This window comes from Halictus rubicundus, chromosome 6 (assembly GCF_050948215.1).
Source record: "Halictus rubicundus isolate RS-2024b chromosome 6, iyHalRubi1_principal, whole genome shotgun sequence".
Classification (NCBI taxonomy): domain Eukaryota; kingdom Metazoa; phylum Arthropoda; class Insecta; order Hymenoptera; family Halictidae; genus Halictus; species Halictus rubicundus.
The window spans coordinates 9,304,222-9,321,870 of record NC_135154.1 but is presented as its reverse complement, the minus strand read 5'-3'; the positions used below and the strand labels follow the sequence as shown (position 1 = coordinate 9,321,870).

At 40.7% G+C, this 17,649-nt stretch overlaps 1 protein-coding gene across 2 annotated transcripts in view; it reads right to left on the bottom strand.

The window, feature by feature from the left end:
• The window catches only part of LOC143355216 (zinc finger protein Elbow), a 97,746-nt gene extending 95,232 nt beyond the window's left edge, over window positions 1–2,514 (bottom strand). For both annotated transcript variants that reach the window (XR_013082460.1, XM_076789844.1), the window contains exon 1: window positions 2,092–2,514. Coding sequence is in view for 1 of the 2 variants with exons in the window: in XM_076789844.1 (XP_076645959.1) it covers window positions 2,092–2,154 (63 nt within the window). In the remaining variant the exon portion in view is untranslated. The remainder of the gene's footprint in view (window positions 1–2,091) is intronic.
• Window positions 2,515–17,649: the final 15,135 nt, after the last annotated feature.

Below are 17,649 nucleotides of genomic sequence, written 5' to 3'. Positions count from 1 at the left end.
TTACTAAAGGGGATGCACAGGAATACCATGAGCGTATTGCATATTTACTTGATAATGACGCCGCAAACGGTGTGGTTTATTATCTATTGCTACCTCAACCAGTCCTCTTGTTTACAACACACCAATTATCAAGAAACCAGATTTCTCGTTGACAATTAAAATGACAAAGACATTTCTCAACCCTTATGTCCATAACCGAATGTTCATTTTTATCTAGTTAACAAAATTTCATTTATACTCACGTTAAAAAATCACGAAAATGCTTTCACTACTACTTTTTAATAAAAATTATAAATTTAATTATCAGTTATATTATTAATTTAATTTACAGTGTAAAAATATACAGCGTAAACAGTGTAATTTTAGTTACTTCAAACTTTCTCGTAACGCTAATGTATACTATTACACGCATGCAATTTGTGGAAACACCGATTCCCTTGTTCTTATAAAATTATTAGAGAAAAGAAAAGGAGTTATTAAGTAGCGTACAAGAGATTATTACACGCTGTGGAGTAAGGGACCCAATTACTGTGTTTATATTAATTATACTTATTTTCAAAGCATAATGAATATTTAAAAAAGAGGGATATGTATTAACTGATTTTAACCCATTTGCCTCATAAGGAAATATGAAAAGAAGGCCTTCATCACTAAACAAAAATGACTACAAGTAAAAAAACTTCATATTTCAGCATTATAAGAAAAAATCAGAATTACTACTTTCATCTCCAACAACACCCTCCATTTCTATTTTTTAGCTAACGAATAATGATAGTGATCAAGAAAATTGAGCGTATATATACGCTAATGATGCAAATGGGTTAACGAAAAAATTTAATATCTCTTTTTTAATATCCATTACGCTTTCAAAATAAGTATAATTAATATAGTTACAGTAATTGCATCCCTTACCCAACAAATATTTTTCCTCTCTACCAACGGCGTTTAGCAAGGCCAAAAACCGCTAGAAGTTACTATACTTCCAATGTTGTTGCTTTGCAGCAGAAAATTAAAAAGTGTACGTGAGAACGAAAATGGTCTCCAGTTCACGAATTGCTCTCGTAGGATTGTAGCGAGCTAGATAATACGAGAAACAGTGTTTTCCGCCGGAAATTCACGAATAAATAAATTTTTGTACTCTAAAAAAAAAACCAAACCCACCGTAGATATTTCCAGAACTATTCGCACGGTCTAAAGTAGAACAGACTGTTTACTATTCGAAATAATATTTTATCCGGCACTACTATCCTCGCAGCATTGTATTACCGAATCGCGTTTTGATTTACAACGCTCGTAAATCAGTGTACGCTCCGAGCAGAAACGTTGCCAGCACTCGCTGTCCTCAAAATAGTTTACAGGAGTTAAAGCGTAAGACGTGAAATGCATTCCCGTCGAGATTAACGAAACGCCGACAGCCGCGATTAATGGGACCGTCGAAACGATTGTCCTCCCCGGGTATTTATTTCACATCGGGTTTAATAACGACCCGATAGCGGTCTGTTATTACGTTGACACCGTGCCGTCAGAGTTTAATTGTTCGGCATTTTACCCGCCAATTTTGACAAATCGATTTCAAATCACTCCCTCCAGTCGTTTACGTTACCCTACTTCTTAAACTCGACAGATTCGGTGTTGCATCTTTTTACTTAAAAAAAAAAAAACAAATTTTGTTTACTCTCAATAATATTCGGCCACTAACGGTAATCGTACAGAAAACAACGCGGAATAAAGGACACCGGCGGTAATAATTTCTCGTTTACATTTTGGTTATTTTAGCATCCTTTTTTTTTACGTATTTTTCCCGCTAAATAATACAAATACGATCAATCAAGAATTTAGGGATCTATTCCGAATGAGTTGTATTCGGAAATTCATTCCGAACGACAACGACAAATACCGAAGTTTAAAAGCAAGCCTGAAAGGCAGAGCGAAACTTATCCGGTGTAAACCGCACTTTAGAATGCATAGAAGTTACGACGAAGAATGATTTCTGGCGCGTTCCGAATGTTTTTGTACGCGGTACACTAGACGGTCGTTGTACCGTGGGCAAGGAGAAATAAAGAGTGGACGATAGAGAAAGAAAACACAAACCGTAGTAGGCAGAGGCGTAAGGTATTCCGGACGGAGGTACTGGTTCGCGCTGGAGGTGAGCATTGTCGAAAGATGTTCGCCTCCTGTCTTCGCACACAATTCTCCGTCGGATGGATAACACACTGTGATCACACGCGACAGACCGCCGAGGAACGGTAAATATAAAACCCCCCGACGAATCCTGCGAGACACTTTTCCCGTACTCTTCCTTTATATCCGTAGCGACGAAACGACGGAGGCGCACGTAAACGAAGCCATTTAGCGGCCTTTCAGCTGCGTTCTCTCTTGTACACACAATTCTCTCTCTCAACGTGCCGAGAGCACAATACACGAGGACGCCGAGGAAAGTGAAAAAAGGGGTACAACACGATACGCATTACACAACACAAAACACTTTGTTCACGCGGCCGACTTCGAATCGCGACTGACTAGGTTCGCGCACTGTTTCGTGTTCGCTCGGCCGAGCCGCCCCCTGCCCCCCCCCCCACCCCCCACCATCGACCCCCGTCGATGAACGTTCAGCTGACTCACCCCGCCGTGCCGCGCCGCGACGCGCATCTAGCTGAAGCTTACCCTTTCGGTGCTCCGTCGGTAACGTCGGAAACTGCGGTTACCCTACCGTCAAGGGGGGTATACGTCACTACAGTCAGTCCTATAAGTATTCGCACGCTCTTAGAAATCGCATACCTTTGTCAATATTGGACCATACGACTTGGACTTTTTTAAAGAAGTTAGCGCAATTGATTTGCTACATATAGTGACAAAAACTTTTTACAAAAATGGCAATTGGTCGAAAGTGCAGAGAAAACACTAAAAGTTGTATTTTGCAACTTTTTTATGTGGACTTACATTGAAAATTTAGAAAGTACGATTTGTAGATCAGTACGAATTATACATGTTCTGAGAATTTCATCAAAATCGGTCAACGTTGCAATGAGCTGCAGATGTTCCAAAATGATCACATAAGGGCGAAATTCCCTGAGAACGCCAAAATTCTGCGACTTTCGCCCTTCAGTTTTCATCGTTAACCCTTAAGTGCATAGGTGAACTAAATATTAGGAACATGAATGCAGACATGGGGTCCATTTAGGACCCCACTTACCTAATTCCTTGCTAACTTTGATTACAGCAACAATTTATTTCTGTAAACTTTCTGTAAAACTGTAAAATTTCTGTAAACTACAAATGGCGCGGCTAAAAGTGTTAACACAAAATCAAACACTGGGGTCCTTTGTTGACCCCACTCATGCATTTAAGGGTTAAATTTTGTTTAGATGAAATATTCAGAATATGTATAATTGATACAGATGTACAAAACGTACTTTTTAAATTTTTAATATAAGCCCGCATAAAAAAGTGGCAAACTACAAGTTTTAGTACTTTCTCTGTAATTTCGACCAATTGCAATTTTAATTAAATTTTTTTCGCGTTATGTAGCGAACCAATTGTTTTATCTTCCCCAAAAAAATTCAAGTAGTATAGTCCTAAGCTCCTAAGCATCCCAATATTAGTCGGAGTCACTGTATATGCATTCTGATTTTCGCATTCTCGAATTTATTCGGGATTAAAAATTGGGAAAAATCACAAAAATGTTTACTGCACAGGAACGAGACGCTATACTAAACAAAATTGTACACTGTAATTTCGAAGTGAAGCTGTTACGCAATGTATCCCTTTGTGTTGACATAAAATACACGCGTCTAACGTTTTGACTATCAGTTACATACAGTGTAACGCGGTTACATACGGTGGTTACGAACTTTCAAAAAGTCAATTTTTTGTTGTGCATTTTGATTTGTTTGATTTCGCACAACTGACTGAGTTATACGCGTTTGAAGAATGCAACTCACAGTTGCGACCGCAACGTGAGACATGTATATTTTTCTCTTTCGTTGGAAGTGCGTGGTCGAAACACGATATAAATGTTTATCTAGACTGAGATAGGAAACGATATTTATAAGGTAACCCAATATTTCGTTTGTGATACGGGGTTCTAAGTATTTGCGTTCCGTTTAGCAGATCGCCAGTTCAGTCCTTTCAATATTTTCTGCTGCGTGGTTGTTTAATGAGGAATTATACAATGTATTACATATATTCCAAGCACTGAGATTACATGTTGGTTACTGTTGCTACCAAGCAGAGATTATTAGCAATAAGTCAGATGAGGGGAGGAAGCACGAATCGAGGGGAAATAGTTACCCCCTCTCTGCCAGTTCCGGAGTATGCGCGACAGAGACGAAACGCGTCACGTGACCGGCCCGCGGCGGAAGCGTAGGGAAGAGCGCGGTAGAGGGGGAAATTAGAGTGGGGGAACAAGTCTTGCTCCGGCAACTCTGAGCGTATCCCATGAAAAGGTCTCGTAATTCCAGTGTTAAATACATGAAAATCTGTTTGGGTCGAGGAAGACCCGAGCACGCGGTAGAATCGAAATGAGCGGAAACTAAAAGGAAAATTGCGGTGAACGTTTAGCCGAGATGGGGTATACAAAAGACATAACAGAAGAGATTCTATTCTGATGCTCCGTCTGCGGTGTGGCTGTGTGGCGACGAAAAGGACGAATACAAAGAGGAGCTTGACTAACCAATACGAGCGGAAGAGCTAAAGGCGACGCAGCGGTGTCGGCGACGACGGCAATGGAGGCGGTGATGTTCGAGACACGGTGGTCGCTGTCGGTACGCGCTGCGCCGACACTTTTGCCGAGTGCAAGCGACCCGACCAACCACGTGTCAACTTGTGCGAGGTGCCCCTGCGACTCCTACTTCGACCTGCCCCGCCATCACTTTTCTCTTCCCCTCTCTCTCCCTCACCGTCTTCTCTTCGCTTCTCTTACCGTGCCGCTGACTCCTCTCCTTCGTCTCTACTATTCTCTTTCCATATTACTCTTGCACCCACTCCGAACCTTCTAACCGGGGATCGAAAAATTTATGGAACTTTTCGATAGGTTCTATTTAAGACGCGGACCGTAAAATTTGTTGTATATGTCAGAAGTTCTGATGGAAAGAAAGAAAAATTCTGGAAATTTGTAGCTTCGTAACTTGTGGAATACGAAAATAAAATTGTCTGTCTCTCGGATAGATGTTTTGTTCGTTTTGCTAATTTTTGGTAATTCCGTTTTAACACTGGGTTTACGGAGCGTTAAAAGTGAGTATTTTACATTACTTTAGAAAAATAAGAAGAATGTGTCTATCGAAGTTTTCAGCCATTTTTTTAATAATATATACATAAAGAAATAAGTTTGTTGAGTAATTCCACGTAGATGGATCTTCGCAATCTCAATAATCGTAAATTGAAAATATTAGAACCCGCCATTTGGACAGGTCCTGTAAACTTAGTGTTAATTTCCACTTAAAAAATTTGTAAATATTAATTAAATATGTAATATTTTTCCACTTCGTGCGAAGAGACTTTCACCATGCAGTGTGAGGGTTACCATAAAATGCCTGTCCCAGTGAAAGCTCACACAGGTGTGGATTATGAAAGGTTCGCCGGTCATCTTTCAGCCGCGGCAGCGTGCTAAATAGCCAAACAATGAAACAATACTTCCGATTGTCTGTCAAGAATGAATTCGGGAGAGGGGGTGTAATTAAACAGGACAATATTTTTGTCCCTATGCGATCGTTACCATCCAGTACGAAGTTTTTCTTTTTACAATAGGTACAAAAGGTTTTACGACGGGTACATAAAATCATTTCTATTTACAACCGTAGTCTACACGCGATTGCTTTGAATGATTGCGGCTATTGATAGGAAAAATAAACACTTGGAGATCATAAACCATGTTCCCTGTGCAAATTACGTTCTAAACCTCTATTCAAAATGATTGCCCGTTATAAATACGTATTTCCGGTGCATTCTTTCGGATTGCAACGCATACGAAAATGTGATCATGCTCATTCGTTTATAATATAATTTAAACATTTAGTTTTAAATAAATTACATGTGTGTGACCGAACATTTCATGTTTTTTCAGACGCTATCTTATTCCTTTGTATGAATGCACTGTACATACATATAATTTTGTAGGATTCTTCTTTTTTTAAATAAAGCGATTTAAGTCGAAATAAATAATATTGTTTATTTTATTTCTAGTATGTTCTTTCATTTAACTTTAGACTACTGCAAAGCTTCCTTTGGTATTACAGAAATATGAACGGAAACAGTGGGGAGGACATTAAACACATAGAACAATGCATCTCTAATGCGAACAGTTTGAATAAAACTTACGTCAAAAGTAACGTCCACGCTGTAATGATTTAATGAGTTTATGAGACCCGGCGTTGTTGGTGTTACGCGAAAGTTCAGGAGGTTAAAGAAAAGTGACAATGGCATTATACGAAATGTTTCAATTAAACACCGCGCATCTGTGGAAATTGTCTGCGGAATAAATTTACCGCAGATGCATTTTAAATGCATGCGTAACTTGGGCTCGAATGCATATTGTAACGATTAATAAATTTGGCCGAAATAGATTGAGGCGGTAATGGTAGTCGTATATGGACCGCAGACGTGGATAGGTTCATGCTGCATCGAAATGCATATCAATTGTTTCATGGAAATTCGAGTGTTACTTCCCTTCATTACTATTCACCGAATTATATGATTGCACCACGTACACGTGCAACGCAGACAAGTCGATTTACATAATATTCGTATTGATCACGGAACTGCGCGTTATTAGGTAAGTTAATTTGATCCGTCATTTTAAACGGTAATTCTCGATACGCTCCCTTTTTCAATCTGTAACTGTTCAATTTTTCCCTTCGTCTATACGCATCTCGAATAAAACGAAAAATATATAAAAAATCGCTTTTCTAATAAGAATTGCAAAGCTGATTCATTAACGTCTCAAAAGAACATGATTATTTATTTTCTCTTTTCTATTTTATTTTTAACTTTCCAAAGGTTGTCAATTTAGATTAAAGTCGAAAGCACTTCCATCGTTTCAGTAATTAGACAAGAAAAAAATCCGAAATGTACAGTATCATTTTGCTCTATTATTATAGTGCTAATATTTGTTACATAGATATCGAGTACGAACCTAACGATAACGGAACCGGTGTTATTAATATTCGACATCATCCTCGGCGCATAAGTCGTTATTATAAATCAACACTTTGCTAAAAAAACGTATGTCGAAACACTTAAATCCAGACACGTTCACGTCTGCCGATCTAGTGTCCTGGATGGTGGAACATAGTCATTGGTTTCTTTACGGCGCCACGTAAACATGTTGTCCTCGTCCGCATAGACAGGGTTGGTGGGGGGAGAGAGGAGAGGAGAGGAAGGGAAGACACGAATAATTATATAGCACTCTCATCTCTCACCAAAGCGTATCCTCTAACTAGCGCTAATAACGCCGCTAATGTTCTTCCATGAAAACTAGTCGTATTTAACAACCACTTCGCCACCATCTTCACCACAAAGATAAGATAAGATCGGTAGTTTATAACTTGTTCCTTTTCTAGGTAACAATCGCATCTCCGACGAAAGTAATAGGCAAACATAAATTTTTGTTCCTTCGCCTGCTAATCACGTCAAACATTCGTCGAGCGTCCAGCCGGAGTTTCGTGTGAAACCTTTGCAATAAATAGACTGCGGATCGTTATGGAAAATAAAAATTTTCTGTTTCAATTATTTGTTATTCCTATAATAATATCAATAAGTCAGTAATAACATATGAACATTAAATTCCTCTTATTTCACAAGTTTTAAAAGAATAAAATGCAATGTACGCCATTTTGATGGAAGATTTTCTGCCATCTTGTGAACAGTGTGTAGTAAGTAGCATAAAGTTATTACGATTGCGAAAGAAAAATAGTACGGTTTTTCAAAGATTCCTTTATATTGGTGGCGATGACAATTTTTAAGAACCATGCGCCCATTATGGTCGCGTGTCTGTTCCTGTAAGAATTCGATTATTCGAAACGTGCCATCCGATTTTCGTCGTCCCCGTGATTTCTCACGTGTCTCCGCAGGAAGCTAGTCGGGAGTAGATAATCACCCTCCGTTCACCACACATCGATCAGACGAAGCGTAAACACGATTAGTATAACGTACAGCTAATGAACTAATCCCGCCACGTCGTCGACGAGCACGAACCCATCGCGTAGGATGGCGGTGCGCCGGGGATTCACTAATATTCGTGACTTGCCCCCACCTCGCGCTTCCTGTCTTCTATTCCGATTCCTCCTCTTTTTTTCCTTCCTAGGCTATGCTCCAGAAACGAGCGCGTTATTTATGGGTAGTCCGTTGCAATTCCGCTTGCGCATTCTGTGCAAGGGCTGCACGAAATCGACAGCTGTCGCCCGGCTCGGCAGCTCCGTATATCCATCTTTCTTCCTCGCCTCGTCTCTCTTCTCTCCTTTACCCCCCTTTATATCTTGACGTGTTCGCCTCACTCGTATCCTTCTTCTTTGCGAAGCTTAAGTTTGTCGTCTCAGACGTGCTTCTGCACGAACTTCACGCATACAGGGTGCCCCATTCGTGCGGGCCAACTGCGACCAATATGGAACACCTGATTTCAAAAGCTCGCCAAACTTAGAGGGTGGCTTCATAAATTTTAAGAACCTTTTGTTGCATCGCCTCATTTTTTCAAGCTGGATCGGGGGATGTTAAAATTGTAGCAATTTGTTTACTAAGATTTCTAGTTCGCTGAACACAAATTTCAAAAGCTCGCCAAACTCAGAGGGTGGCTTCGCAAATTTTAAGAACCTTTTGTTGCATCGCCTCATGTTTTCAAGCTGGATCGAGGGATGTTAAAATTGTAGCAATTTGTTTACTAAGATTTCTAGTTCGCTGAACACAAATTTCAAAAGCTCGCCAAACTCAGAGGGTGGCTTCGCAAATTTTAAGAACCTTTTGTTGCATCGCCTCATGTTTTCAAGCTGGATCGAGGGATGTTAAAATTGTAGCAATTTGTTTACTAAGATTTCTAGTTCGCTGAGCACAAATTTCAAAAGCTCGCCAAACTCAGAGGGTGGCTTCGCAAATTTTAAGAACCTTTTGTTGCATCGCCTCATGTTTTCAAGCTGGATCGAGGGATGTTAAAATTGTAGCAATTTGTTTACTAAGATTTCTAGTTCGCTGAGCACAAATTTCAAAAGCTCGCCAAACTCAGAGGGTGGCTTCGCAAATTTTAAGAACCTTTTGTTGCATCGCCTCATTTTTTCAAGCTGGATCGGGGGATGTTAAAATTGTAGCAATTTGGTTTCTAATTCGCTGAGCACAACTCAGAGTTCATTTCGTTTAGTAGAAAAAATCTAATTTGGCAATTGAAATTAAAAATATCTATAGCGTTATAATTTTCGTCGGATCAACTTTACTTATTTTATAACACCTCGTGCTGCTCGAGGTGTGCTTTTAACACTAATTAGCGGTACTCAAATACCTTTCACGCTTGAAAGTTTTCCTTATGAAGAAATTTAGATTTAACAAATATGCTTTTTTTTTGAAGAAAAATTGATTAGGGAAAATCTGTATGTACGTTTTTGGGTGCGGCGAGGTTGGATTTGGCGAGAAACGCGGTCAAAGTAAAGATCCTTCAGAAATTACAAGACAGGTTACGTACGTGTGGACCACCACAACGGTGGGTTGCACGTACAGCCGCGTCTGCTGACGCATACTTAGAGCGGCGCGGTGGTAGTGTTGGTGCAAAAGGCGTTATTTATGTCCTCTTTGTCGGGCCATCGATAACCGCTGCAGAGAACTGTGGCGTGGCATAGCGTGGCGTGGCCTAGTGCAGCTCGTGTCCGTGTATACGCACATAAATAATGCGAGCGCAATTTCCCATGTAATTGATGGGGTGCCCCCACCTTCCTTGCTTCCCTTCCCTTTCCATAATGGTGAGTGAACTGAGCTCTGGACGTTAGCCACAGAGCACCCCGTGGGGCGTAAACTCGACAATGCCTTCGTCACGCCGCGCATTGTTTGCCACTGCCGAGAGTTCACTCTCGGGGTTGATTTACTGTCCCAAGTTCGCTCACGAGCCACGGACGGCTCCGCAGCCCCGCAAAGAGCGTGTACCGAAATTTTCGTCGAAAGATCGTCGCTCCTCTGTCATCCCGTTCCTCCCCTCCCGTACCGTTTTCTCCGCAGCACCCCGACTGAAAGATGATTTTCGTTGCCACTCCGAGCCATTATAACCACCCGACTCTTTTGCCCCGAGTTCTTCTTGCTCTATTTTAACTACAGTCTCCACGTTAGAACAGATCGGCTGCGAACGAGGTAACTAGGCGTCCCTCGTTCACTGCTACCTTTAAAAATTAAGAATAATTCGACAATTTCTTTTACATGTGGAATTACTGAATATCAGAAACTGGAGGAATGAGACAGCCATTTTCTCAGAACCTTCTCTGCACCACTCTGCCTGTAGTATCTTCGTGGGGTTTTATCTAATAATTTTTGAGGAACAGAAATTCTAGAAAAGAAAAAATTTCTAGAAAACAATCTTCAGCTTCCCTGTTCACAAAGAACCAGATAACAGTTTTAACCCTTTGCAGTGGGAGCTGTTTCACCTCGAAGACCAAATAAAATATTGAAAGTAGCTTCTCGGGAATCTTGATTTCAAAATTCGTAGGGATTTCGATAAAATCGGAGGGCTTTTGTTTCGCATTCGAAAACAAAAGGTTTTTCGGCCACCGAAAGAAAGTCGACGGTGTCAAGAAAAGGAAGGACCCGGGATTTCTTTATCCGTTTTCTTCGGGGCTAATCGTAAAGTCGGAACGCGGAACACGTCGCTTCCACTTCTGTGTACCCAGGTATGTGTTATCTTGTTACGTTGTCCTGACAATCAGATCAAACATCAAGCCAGCCCAGACGTGTAGACTAGATTAGGAAGGGTTAACCAACGGTACGTTGATTTAAATCAATGACGGCGGCACATCTGCTGGCAGAGATTAATGATTAGACGCACGAGAACGAAGCCTGAAACTCGGTGCTTTCAGAGATCGGACAGATTAGAAACTAATTTAACGAGCTGCTTTCATCGTACAATCCAATATCCATCTTGATCCCCCCTTACTATATTGTGCAGCTATCCACTACCGGCAATGTTGATTGATCGACATCGACGATATAGCGAGCCCGATATATTTCTTTTCTCTTAAACTGTGCCAGATTTTCATCCTATAAAAGCGAACTCTAAAAAGAAAGAAGTAGAAAAAAAACCGCCCGCTCCTTTGTATCGAAGGCAACGATTTCGTTAATCAATCAATTCTCCTTGCTTTCTACCGTGTCCCGTGCAAATCAACGAACAGTTTTGCCCATTGGCGAACACTGAAATAACCTAGAAAACGGACCGTGCGTCACAGAGTTGAAATATTAAAGTCGTGCGATAAGGACACATGTTTCTCCTTCGACTAAGTATAAATTTGGTTTGCACGATATTTTAATGTCTCGATATATTATCATTTCTTCCTTCAGTTTCATTATCTCTTGAAACAAATGCGTCATTGCATTTTGGAACAACAGCGTCACTATCGGTTCCAAAGTATAACACGAGGTGAGTCAGTAACAACAAAAGTATTTAAGCGATACATTTTACACGAATTGTTTTGTAATATTTTGAGGTTCAAAGTCGAGTCAAGGAATTATCGATTTCTAAATGCGTCTTTTTAATGGCTACAAAGTAATACTAGAGAAATGTGTAGCTTGACCTCGGATGGCCTCAAGGTGACCTTGATACCTCAAACAATGCCGGACCTAAGAATGCCAAAATCGTGTACGTATTTGTATCTGTAGATTATAATTTTTTTCTGAATTTTACAGAATTCCGGGCATTGGAGTTTCGGCAGTCCGAGCAATCGTGTTTTACAGGTCGTGTAAAATACAGTTCTCGTTAGCAGTAAAAAGATAATGCGCAGCCGGTAATCGAGATTCATTAACGCTGAAACTACAATTAGAGCTGGTGAGTGGAAGTCGGTTATGTAATAGCAGTTTCGACTGGCCAATCCGGGTAGAGCGGGATTGGGTATTGCTTGTTTAGGACCGCGTATGTAGAACTTTGACTTTCGCGGGGCGGCCACTTCGTGATTGTCAGTTCTCGGTCCGGGCACAAAAGACTAATGGGTAACGCATACAGATTGGGAGGACACTTAGCAGAGTTAGCGCCTGCGGCTACTTTATTTACGCCATCCACATGTCGACGCCGACGACAGTCCTATGCATACAGTAGCATTCGCCGGTAACTGACCATGCAAACATCATCCGTAAAGGTCGTGTTTGTGGATGGGCCCGCTGCCGTTCGCAGGCCTGGTTTTCGTTGCTAAAGCGACATTAGTTCTAACAGTCGAAACATTCGTGCTACCGTGCCCATTTGTCTAAGAAAACAACTTTAACCGCTTAACACCTTCGGAAAGGATCACGGGCTCCCTTCTGTGTCAGCACAGAAACCGTTCGGCAACAATAACATCGCACGCTAAACCGGATCTCGTCGGTTTTTTCCACTAGGCTTTTTGTTAGGAAAAATAACAATCCAAATGAAATATTCGAGTACCTACTAGTTTCCAAACTGTTAGTTTATGGGAGACGGTAGATCTTATACTGAAGCAGGTATTATTGAAATTATGTATTTGGCTTTACGAATATGCGTATTGTCAGTTAAATAGATAAAGAGTAAATGAAAGATAAAATAGCGAAGATACCGCCAGTAATTTAATACAATTATTAAGAGAAGAAATAAATTTTTATTTTTTGCTTAAAGATCCGCAAAAAATCCGTCTATATATGTGAAACGAACGTAGAAAAGTTGCGGATTTCTTGAACAACCATCGCTTTAAATAACAACGTGTAGGAAATTAGTTTAATGTTGCAACGAAGGCATGTGCATGTGTATGTTTGCTGCGGTTCGACACGGTTCCTAGACTTGGTGGAAATATAGAACACAGTTCAATAAATCCAGTTGAATTATGGTGTCCTTTTGTGCTGCGTATAAAGGTATTGTCGAGTCCCTCCTGCCGTCACGCCTATCCGCCATAATCGACACTCGAATATTTCATACTGACACTTTTAACATTAACTCTATTCGTCAGGGTTAGTGCCATCGCCGGCATTCATCGGTGTGACATTCGGTATACATGGTTTTTAGCCTTTCTCTGCGGCCTTGCGCTCAAGCCCGACAGCTGCTCGACTTCGGACACAGTCATTATGTATAAACTGTCACGTTCTCCACGCTTTGTCGCAAAGGAATAGCGTGTTTGGACAGCCTCCGTTTTCGGCATCTCCGTCACGGGGAATCTTCCGTCACAGAAACTCCGGCGGCGCAGGTGTGACTTTCGCTTATTTTGCTTGCAACATTCTGCGATTCCCCTTCCGGTGTTTCATTTGTTGCAGGACCTCGCTGCCAAGAATAACAAATAAATTCTCGCGACTATGTATTATCTGGTAGGCGCGCACCTACACGTGAAGTCAGTTTATTTTACGATCGACAATTTACAGAAACTGTTCTGTTAACGTGGACTGACCGGTGGCCAGTACATTGTTTGTATTAAGAATTAGCTGGGCGATCTTTGCAACTTTGCATTAACTAGCCAGCATTTCGCGCGTCTTACCTAACGCAAGAAAATTGATTTTACACTACCGGTCAAACAGATAGCGTGCTATTATTAGACTCTTCAAAGGCTGCAACGAAACCGAATTTTATTTCGGTTTTAAAAGAAAATTAACGGCATCTCTTCGTCTAAAATTAGTGGGGGTGCTGCTCCAGAAAATTTCAACTTCCCACGTGCGCATGCGCGCAACAGTCAAACGGTTCCATGGAAAGATTTTTGTATCTTTTTATTAAATTAAATGTTATCGATAACATCAAGTGGAAATAGGGGTGCCTATACGCGAGCCGCCACTGGTCGACACAGTAGGGCAAGGGGTTGCGAGTTTGAGAAAGGTCACGGCGTGCTCGAACGTCGAATTAACTCGTCACCCCCGGCGAGACCAGGCGGAAAGGTGATCAAGGTGAAAATGATAAAGGGAATCGATAATATAAAATTACTGAAGAACAAAAGCAACTTCGAATCTGCTGGTTGAAGTCTCGCATGCTGGGAGCCAAAGATCTGGGTCCGCGGACGCGAATGCAAACCAGGATGCACGATATCACCGGGTAACAGAACCGGCGGAATCGGATGTCCGAATACATTGTTCTTACCGAAGCGTCGGAGGTTTCGAAAACGACAGCGGGAATCACGAGATAGTGTTCTTATGAGAATACCAGAAGATAGGGAACCCGTTCGACTAGGAGCGTTCCTGACTACAAATTATTGTCATCCTAGCAGGTCCCCGGAACCGGCTAACAGTTTTGTAAAAAGCTTTTGTGAGTTTACCGGGCTCGTAACTTCTACTTTGTCGGCGACAGTGTCTCTGCCGTGGGACAAGAGACAAGCGAACCCTGTATATAGGGCTAGGGTAGAGTGGCTGCCGGGGTTCAGGAACGGGGCGCACGGAGACGAGAAGATAAAGCAGGAGGGGCGAAAGAGACGCCCTCACTGAAATTACAGCCTCGTAACTCCCGGTAAGCGGGAAAGAGCGTATGTGACAGCGGGCGGACGAGTGAACGGGCGAACGAGCGAACGAGCGAAAACGGCGAAACCGGCGAAACCGGCGAACAGCCGGACGAACTGCGCATGGTTTCCGGGAGTTTTATAGCCATCAGGGGGGGTGTTTCAGGCCGAACTACCAGGCGTTGCCTTACGGGTCTACACCGTTACACGGTTCCCGCATTCTCGTAAACAACTGGCCAGACGTGCTTATCACGTTTTCGCGATACGCGGCTTTACTACCTCACTTAATCTCCATTGATTCTTACGCGGCTAATAAAAACGCTCGCCGAATCGTGATTAGGAACCCTCCCCCCCCCCTCGAAAATTCGAGTGGTCCCTAATAAACACTGCTGTCCAGCGAAATTTTGCAACTTCGAAAGATGACTCGAAGATTCCCGCTCGTAGAAGCTAATAAGGTAATTTCGGGAAGACGCCAAATGAGTGCTCGGTCGATCCTCCTTTAACAAGGTTCGTTCGTTCTGGGTTGTATCGAAAACGCGTTGAACCGGACGTGGGAATACTGTGATTTCTCTGTATATGTCGCCAAGGCCTTGATGATAAATGTCGCGGAATTATCCCCACTACCATGGGGTACGCCCCGTGAGGGGCCGCGGAGCTCGAGAGCTCTCCGACGAGTGTAAACATAACACGGCTCGGGGTATGTCTCTTGGACTATATACAGTGACTCCCACTAATATTCGGACGCTATTAAAAATCGCATAACTTGGTCAATATTGGACTATACTATTTGAATTTTTTTTTTGTTTGAGAAGTTAGAACAATTGGATCGCTACATAACGTGAGAAAAATGTTTGGTTAATATTGCAATTGGTCGAAATTACAGAGAAAATACTAAAGGTTGTATTTTGCAACTTTTTTATGCGGGCTTATATTAAAAATTTAAAAAGTACGTTTGTGTTGTACAGAGACCGTGTTTACATTCTGAGGCTCCACTTCACCTGCCCGGCGCCTATTGATGGGCTTTTTAATCATTGTGACGTACTAAGAGGAGTTTTAGAAATCTTCTTTTACATAATAATCCCAAAAGAAAAAATTGGATTACGTTACTGAGGATGACTAGTTGATTCACGATTGAAATTGCTATAGCCGTTGAAGGACCTATTAAAAAGTCCTCAGCCACGGACCATGGATTTTCAAAAATTATGAAATAAGTATTTATAACATGCACAAGGCTGAGAGTGGGGGTCTTCCTAGAAAAAAATTGAGAAATAAATTTGTTGGGTTGCACAGTACCCGTGGAACGTTATCATACATATAGTATACGTATAGTAAATTCAAAATGTGCATTCGCTCGAGGTTCCATTTCCAAGAAAATGTTTAGACATTTTGTTGAATATAGTTGTATTTGATTATATCCATATAGGTGATGTTGAAATTCAATTTTCTCAAAAATGTGATGTCAAACAAAGAAAAAATATATGCTCTAATCGATATCGATAATACTATCTGCACTCACGAGTTAACTAAGCGCGTGTATACTCGACAAATATTGAAGCTTGCTTTACTAAAAAACGAGGTCCCAAATGGAAAAAAAATTGATTCTTCCCGACTTATCTTGTCACGTAAGATCGCCGCCTTCCCGATTGGAAGCCGTTATCAGTTACGGCGCATCTTGTATGTAAAAGTTTCAATATTTTCACAAAACGCATTTTCACGCTATTATTTACTAAACAATTTTTTATTCTTTATTCTTCTTTACTTACTTAAGTGTGCCACGATTACGCAAATGTATTAATTGCAGCAAACATTTCCAGCGTTGCTTGAATTAAAAATCTTGAAAATTAAAAAATTAATTAAAAATTTTTCATCCCATATTCAATTCCCTCTTCAACCACAGATTTAAAATTTACCTTTTACGATAAAAAGAAAAATCGAGGCGATCGAAAAGCAAAACAGAAACTAATTATTACATGCTATTCTTGAAACCGTAAAATTTTTTGTTTCAATAATTTTTTCACATGCCAAATAGTTTACACGTAATTTACACGCTTGGCTGAATCAGCACGGTGACTAAAAAGCACTGATTAACAAAATGTCCAATAAACATCTGGGTGAAATTTCACTGGATGCAGCTTGGCGTCGCGGCAGGTAACAAGAGACGATTGTCTTTTGAAATCTAATAGGGATGCGTACTCGGTTTACTGATTGCATGCCCATGATCCGAAGGCAGCAGTATGTACACGTGTATTCAGATATAAACGCGCATACGTTCCTGTTACCTGAAACGATGCAACTCACACCCTGCATTGTGATGTTTCACACTTCAATTAAATAAATATGCTCATAGCCGCCATTTAAAAACGGCTATTTCTCAAAGGAAAATATTTCGACGTGTATAAATACTTTTTTCCAAATGTTCATGTCACGGTGCTGCCGTTTAAATTTTCACGGCAGAGTTCCTTTGCGCGTTCGATAGATTAACAATCAATTTCCAGGTAAAAATACATTTTTTAAAAATTCAATACTTTTCGATCAAAATAAAAACAAAGAACTTTTGTGCGCTTAATAGTCCGGGAACAGAAAACACGGTTACAGTATAAATTTTTGCGAAAATTGCGAAGTATCGATCGTCATTCAGTTTCATACAATTTCGTAAATATTTAAAGCTGGGCGTTGCGCAGTTATTTCAGTATTCGGGGACGAAAAATTGATTTCCGTTATTTACTAAAATTGTTGACAAACATTTTAATTAAAATATTTTGTATACATGCGGATTTACTGAGCAAAAGTATTATTGGATTAAAATTGTTATGTAATCGTGTTGTACAATATTTTTCTGATCGTGCTGCTCCATGAAGAAGTATTATTAATCGAATCTCGTTGTTTAGTTTAATTCACAGGAAACTTAACGTATTAATTTTTTGAATTACTTTCTCGTGACGTTTTCATCAATTTTCAAAATCTATTTTGAAATTTCAAGAGAAAAAGGGCATTCCATTACGATTTACAACAAAATAGAGACATTGAAGAAAAATACCTAGTTTACGGACGTGAAAATAGACTATTCGCC